Source organism: Etheostoma spectabile, chromosome 17, assembly GCF_008692095.1.
Source record: "Etheostoma spectabile isolate EspeVRDwgs_2016 chromosome 17, UIUC_Espe_1.0, whole genome shotgun sequence".
NCBI classification, from domain to species: Eukaryota; Metazoa; Chordata; class Actinopteri; order Perciformes; family Percidae; genus Etheostoma; species Etheostoma spectabile.
In genome coordinates this window covers 3,612,614-3,619,716 of record NC_045749.1, presented here as the reverse complement: position 1 = coordinate 3,619,716, position 7,103 = coordinate 3,612,614, and the positions used below count along the sequence as shown (strand labels likewise).

The window sequence follows — 7,103 nt, the reverse complement described above, 5'->3', positions numbered from 1 at the left end:
ACACATGCAGACCGCATCGTGTTAAGACTCAAAATTGCAGTATTTTAGAAAATGTTATGCCCGCATGAGACTGGTCGTTTCGTTACGCACGAGGGAATTGTGATTCCGATTTAATCATATCAATTTAATGGCTTTGAAATTAAACGGGATTAGCCAAATAACATAACTGCAAATTATAATCAAAAAAATGTTTCATACACTAATATAGGCCTACATTTAAAAATCGTAAAATAAATATAATCGAATTAGGAAGTAGCCTAGTCTTAAATTAGACGTTGAATTAGTTATTTATTAAGCCAACTTCGACTACATCGCACAAATCATATAGGCTAGAAAACTACAAATACCAAAAGCAGTAGCATATGTTATGAAGAAAAAGTCTGGACTTAAAAACCTTTTCTGCCATAATAATAAACGATACTATATTGGGTAAAATAATAATATATTTTAACCATTCGTCTACAGAACACTAAGCTGTTTGTGTACAATCTATACGATAAAATGAGCCTGTAAACTAATGTATACCTGAAGTATTCTACAACACTGAACCTTATTTAGTTAAGCGTTTTTAAAGATTAATGTCCGTGTGTTTTTCCTGTCTCGCGCTCGTGGAACAACGTCCCCCAAAATGTTCTGTGTATAGTTTTCTTTTCGCTCCTGTTTTTATGAGGCTTGGTGTGACCAGAGATAGTCGTAAAATGTTAACATAACTCAAACTGTGTTTACATACATACACACACACACACACACACACACACTCACACAGACACACACCCCACTGCGAGCAGAATAAGAAATCATTTTTCCCTGCATGCTTCCAGTCTCACGGCAGGTTATGTTGCTGAAGTTGCTCAAACCTTTAATCATCCAGCCTGCAGACATAAACAAAATGTAAAATGTGCTTTCTGATACGATTTGGTCAAGGCTTCGTTTCAATGGCGAATATTAACCATCCAGCCTTATTTACAATCATCTTTATTATTAGGCTAGCCTTTGTGGTCCTATGGGAGATCATGATGTCAAAATCCTAAACCTGATAATCCTCCACATATGGAAGAAGGTTTTGCCGCAACAGAAAGTAAAGGATGTACTGCCCACTCAAGAACACACATGCTGCGGAAATTGCGCACACACACACACACACACACACACACACATATGCTGTATAATGCTCAGGTCTTCCCACAAAATGTGTGAAAACATAGACCTCTGTTGACTTTAAAAATATATACTATATATGTTTAAACAAATAGGATCACAAGGACATGATATATTTAGTTACCTATTAATCATTCTTCAAGATTTTCTTCCCTGTGAGGGCACACAGCAACATTGCACATATATTTTTAACTATATTTCATTATTTAAGAACGCGGTGTGGATATATAAGCATCTTAAAATAGCATTAAAATGACGTAATACCCCCGCTTCATTGAAGGTTTGTCCCTTGTATTTAGTTGTTTAGATGTAGCAGCATCATTTGAAATTATCATTTGACTTTATAAGCTCAAGATTAAAAATGAATTAAAAAAAAAAAAAACAGCATCAACAAAATATCTAATGTGAACCAATGTCAGGTCTTACCACTGAGACACGTCTTGAATTTCCCCCAAACGAGGCCTTGAGAGGAATAGATGTCCGAATGTCCGAGAGAACAGGAGTGCCCTTTCTGCCCAAACTATCACCTCTGGAGTGAGTTAATTAGATTATATGTTGACTACAGGTGGATCTTGGACCCCCCCCCCCCCCCTCACTCACTTGGGCCTTCAGGGGCTCCTACCCCCCCTCCATCTGCCCCCTACCCTTTACAGTCATAACTCCATATCTATGTCAAATATGAAAACAAAACCCCACTTACTTGTTCTGTTCTAATCTCGCGCTAAAACCCGATGTTCGTTTCGGCAAAATCCCGTTGGAGCGCGTCGAAGCCGATTATTGGAACCGTCTCCGTGGTTTCTCTCTGCGACACAAAGAGCATTCTGTTGATTTCGGACAAATATCGGCTACCAATCCCATCTGGCCGCCTGTCGGCTATTCTCTCTGAGTTATATTTTGGGGCTTGTCAAACCGCCGGCAATAAAACACACTTTATTACCGTCACGTGCTCAGCGTCTTGTTTTTTTCCTTTTCTTTTTGGCTGCTCCCACGCGGGTTCATAAATTATTAGGCCCTGCACAGAGAGCCACTTTACTCGATAATGGCGCTTAAGAAAGAAAAAAAAGAAAAACCCTGCTTCAATCTCTGTGGTTTCGTTGAGCTGTTGGAGATAAAACAAGAGGCTCTAATGTTGTGTGCTCCTCTGAACTTGCAGAAAGTGGTTGGAGTGGTTTCAATGTAGTTGTTTCCTCTTTTCAATTCTATTTTTAGCCTATTTCTAAATACGGGTTCTCTTCTCTCTTTTTTAAGACAGCAAAGAAAACAATTGATCTTTGTGTTTCTGGTGTTTGAACTGATTTGCCTTCTTTGGTGTGATCAGGGCTTTTGTTGCTATAATATTGGAAGGCAACCCCTGTTCCTTGAAACTGTGTTGGACATTTGTGAATGGTGTTAAAAATCCGTGCGTAGGCTAGATATTATATTTCGTGTGCGTAAAACGGAGTCTGCATGCTGTCCCCGTGCTGAGACCCCCACTGCACTCCTTTCCTCCAAAACAAGCAGAGACTAAGCGCTGTTTGCATTTTTCCGGATGTTCCTGGAATGCTGTTTGGAGCGTTTGTTTCCTGCTTTGATTTCCGTAAATGGGTAGCAATAAAGCCATAAACTGGCTCTGTGAAAACACTCCGCGGGTCTGTGTGTGTGTGGTTGTGTGTCCTCAGCACCCCTGCGGCTGCTCAAGTGTCAAAACAATACATTGAACCAAAAGTTACATAGAAATATCTTTTTAAATAAATACGGCCTGCTTGAAATTAGACCCACTTAACGATACATTAAAAACAAAAGGCACAGTAGCCTAGTAATAATAATAATAATAATAATAATAATAATAATAATAATAATAATAATAATAGCAGAATGCCAAACAGAATTGGAAAAGACATCTGTCAATAAGACAGATAACGCTCATTTCATTAACGCACATGTCTATCTAATCACGTGCAGCGGAAAAAAAAACATTCAAATCATTTATTATTTTTTCCAAATCGTTTTTTTTTTTTAATTTTTTTTAATTTTTTTGTTTGTTAGGCTAAATAGTTATTTGTGTCGTTTTCAGCAAATTTTGAAAAGTATCCCCAACAATGTTAATCAGCCGTAACCGCCTGTGACACTGGATTACATAGTTAATGGTGCACAGGTTACGGCACAGTGCACTAGATGTTCAGTGGTTGGAGAAGTGCTGTGGAGAAGAACCCGTTTGCTTTAATTAACAACGTGTCAGCGCCGGTTTTACACCGCAGCCCACTTGAATCCCTGATTTATAGCGCCCCGGCTTGGCGTTCTGCCTAATAACGCCTCCCAGCAGCTGTAGCATAAAATCGGGTCCAGGCCAAGCAAAAATGTCCCGGGACAGCAGAGCGGATGAAGTCGCCCTCTTCGAGGTGCATTCAAGGTAACTGGGAGAAGAGAATGCTCATGACTTCCAGGTTGATTGAACCGGAGGGTGAGGGGAAGATGGTGACGTTATCGCCGATTCTGAACACAGAGTACTGATGCTGTTGGATCCAACGTCAGCCCTGAGTCTGTAGCGCCATCTAGTGTTTAAAGGGCACAACAGCGCCAGCTCCGGCCTGTGGGAAGCCCAGCGAGGCTGGTTGTAGACTGTTACTTCTTAAGATTTAAGTGATGGATACGGATGTAGCTGCATCAGTACCAGGAGCTATAAGCAGGTATTCGTCTGATTGATCCAAGTATCTGCATTCATGATGCATGTCTAAAAAAAATTAGTTTCATGAAGATCTGCATTCATGATGCATGTCTTAAAAAAAATTAGTTTCATGAATATCTGCATTCATGATGCATGTCTAAAAAAATAATTTGTTTCATAAAGATCTGCATTCATGATGCATGTCTTAAAAAAAAATTAGTTTCATGAAGCCTTGCATTCATGATGCATGTCTTAAAAAAAATTTGTTTCATGAATATCTGCATTCATGATGCATGTCTAAAAAAATAATTAGTTTCATGAAGATCTGCATTCATGATGCATGTCTAAAAAAAATAATTAGTTTCATAAAGATCTGCATTCATGATGCATGTTTCAAAAAAACTCATCCTTTTTTTAAAGTTCATGTAACAAATTAATAGAAGTGTGCAGCTGTAATGCAGGTTTGTGTCTTTTGTTTCCTTTCCCAGCATGTGCCATCTACTTCTGTACTGTTACCTCCCTCTGGTGGCTCATAATAATAATAGCACTTTTGGCAACGATGTTAAATAGGATATAAGTATGTGGTTGTCCCCACAAAAAAATGTTACTATGTGACATAACATTATCTCAAACAGCTACATTTGTTATAATCTTAGTGTTTAATCTAACAGAAAATTACTCAACTATATGTTAAACCGTCTTTCTATATGCTACAAAATGCATTACCAGTTTGAATCATTGTTGAAAAATAATTAAATAAAAATAAAAAAATTTTTTTTTTTACCTGCATCAACTGCTTCACTTCAGATAAACTGCTCCAGCTGCTTGAGTTCTGGAAAAAAAAAAAGAAGAAAAAATTGAAATGTCCATGGGAAAACATCAAAGACAAGCTGTGACAGAAAGGCCCTTTAGCTGAAAATGATCACTATCAATTATCTGGATTGATCAGGAGAAAGCAGTGAAATCAGCCTCTCACGACAAACCTGCACGCTGGTTTCTTCTTTGCAAATGTGCGGCTGCATATGGAGTCTTTGCACCGTCCTGCAAGGACGCAGAGACAGGCATTTTTTGTAATTTACTGACATACAAATGCATTTATCTCTATGTAGTTTCTATCTCAGGCTCTGTCTGTCCGTCTGTCTTTGTCTTTCTGTCTGGCTCTGGGTTTAATCTAATGTTTGTCTCATTCTCTGCATCACTGTCTCCTTTTGTCTCTTTCTTTTGTTTCTTTCTCTCACACATATTGGCCCATAAACACACACACACACACACACACACACACACACACTCCCTGCTGCATTGCAGTAGGTTGTAAATACTGAGTGCCAGCTGAGCTTGACTGAGCAGCACCAGTGAAATACTGTCTTTGTTTCCCTCTATCTCTCACTTCCCGCCTGCTGCCCCCATGAGAAAAAAAAAAAAATTTAAAATTCACAAAAGTAGAGAAAATACTGTCTCTTTGTCTCTCTGACACTTAGGCTGCCCTCATAAAAAAAGAATGTCAATGAAAGCAAAAACACCGGGCAAAGGCTTCTTTCTGTCTTGTTCTGTCCATCTGTCCCAGTACGTTTTTTATGGAGGAGGAGAGAGAAATTCCATTTCTTTCACAGAGGCCTATGTGATTTAGTATCAAGAAACATAGCCAGACAAAGAAGGAGATGCTAAAATGTAAAAGGAAGACATTTTCTTTCAGATTGTCTGTTTAGTGCAGATGGGCAGATGATCCTTTGTGGAACCAAAAATCCCATTTTTTAAAAGCTTTTACTGTTTGAAAATGAAAACCAAACACATACACTAGTTATCCTTTCACATAACACCACATATAACAGTACTTTATGTGATAGACAATATATTGGTGGGATAAGACACCTGCATATGTATGAATATAGCCCAAAACATGCATGTACATTTTACATGATATTGCTTGAGTGTGTCTTATGACCACTATGAAGACTGCTATTCAGGGCTGCACTTGCCTCGTAGCATCATCCTTAAACAATTTGTAATCTAGATATATCCTTCTTGTTTATATTTCAACACAGTGAAGTATCTGTTGGTTTGTACACAGACATATACAGCCTGAACTGTAGATATACCATTTTCCGCATCAGGACTGGTGATTGTAACCAAATGCAAATGGCCCATAAAGGATGGTGCTGTTATTCTCTTGTTTCCCTTTCCATTAGCCGTAGGACTTGGCAGGAGCATTTGGAAATACAGGAACAGTTAGACAGGAGTCCTTGTATCTCTAAATATGCAATCTAGTCATATAGCAACTTATTTTAGTTTGATCCAATGTGCTAGTGAAAAAGACATTCTGCTGGTGCCAGAGTGCAGACAACATAGTAACTAGTGTATAATTTGTTATACAAATTCTGATATTCTGTCATATTTAGCAGATCCTTTTAAACTGTGACATACAAATAAAGCCTCTTGATCCATAGACATGAATAATAAGCAGCAGGAGAGCATAATAATGACTGTATCAGATCTCCACACACATGCATCTAGTGGAGCAATGATAGATATCTACTGGTTTTCACACCACAGCTGTATAAGCGCTATATAAATACAGTACATTTAAATACAGCTGTATTTCTGATGCCAAAGCTCAGTGTTGGTACCTGATGTGAGCAGCCTGCTGGACTCCATTTTCCTCTGCAGCATCCTGAGAGCAACACAACAAAGTAGGAAACCAATTAAAAACTTGGAGGGAATTTAAAAAAAAAACGAAATTGCAGTCAGAAATGAGTTGGGAGAAGTTTGTAGGACAAGACAGTCGAAACAGGAGAGAAAAGACTGAGAATAAATCTACATACGCATCGTTTTCCGCCTGGGAACAGCCAGGTTCTTCCTGTCGGAATGCAACGTTGTTTTATATCGGATGTGTTTGGGGGAATTTGTTTTAACATTAAAACGTAACATTTAACGAATAAATTAGACACATCCGGTTATAGATATTGCAGAAAGATGCAAGATATAATGTAGAGAGAGACCGTCCATGGAGGCGCGCGGGTGCCAAGAAGCAGCTCTGGGCTACCGAGAACGCGCGAGGTAAAGGGAAGGCTGTCCGTGAGGGTATGCGCTGCGCGCGCACACATGACCGTTAACGGGCCAATGGCGCGCGGTGTCGGCTCGTAAAACGGTTTTATGGCCCGCGTGTGTAAATCGTGCAGACAGAAAGTGGAATTTGTGGCAGCTGGAAACTGAAGCAGCAAGAGAAAGCTGCATCTTAAAATAAACACACACTTATAGGCTACATCCAGAAACCCGGACTACACACACACACACACACACACAC

At 39.2% G+C, this 7,103-nt stretch overlaps 1 protein-coding gene across 1 annotated transcript in view; it reads right to left on the bottom strand.

The window, feature by feature from the left end:
* The window catches only part of LOC116705418 (homeobox protein Hox-D4b), a 16,158-nt gene extending 9,324 nt beyond the window's left edge, over positions 1-6,834 (bottom strand). The window contains exons 1-4 of the mRNA XM_032541593.1: positions 6,622-6,834; positions 6,427-6,470; positions 4,786-4,843; positions 4,587-4,634 (exon numbers count right to left, since the gene is read on the bottom strand). Of these exons, the coding sequence (XP_032397484.1) occupies positions 4,587-4,634; positions 4,786-4,843; positions 6,427-6,470; positions 6,622-6,714 (243 nt within the window). The 5' untranslated portion in view covers positions 6,715-6,834. The remainder of the gene's footprint in view (positions 1-4,586; positions 4,635-4,785; positions 4,844-6,426; positions 6,471-6,621) is intronic.
* Positions 6,835-7,103: the final 269 nt, after the last annotated feature.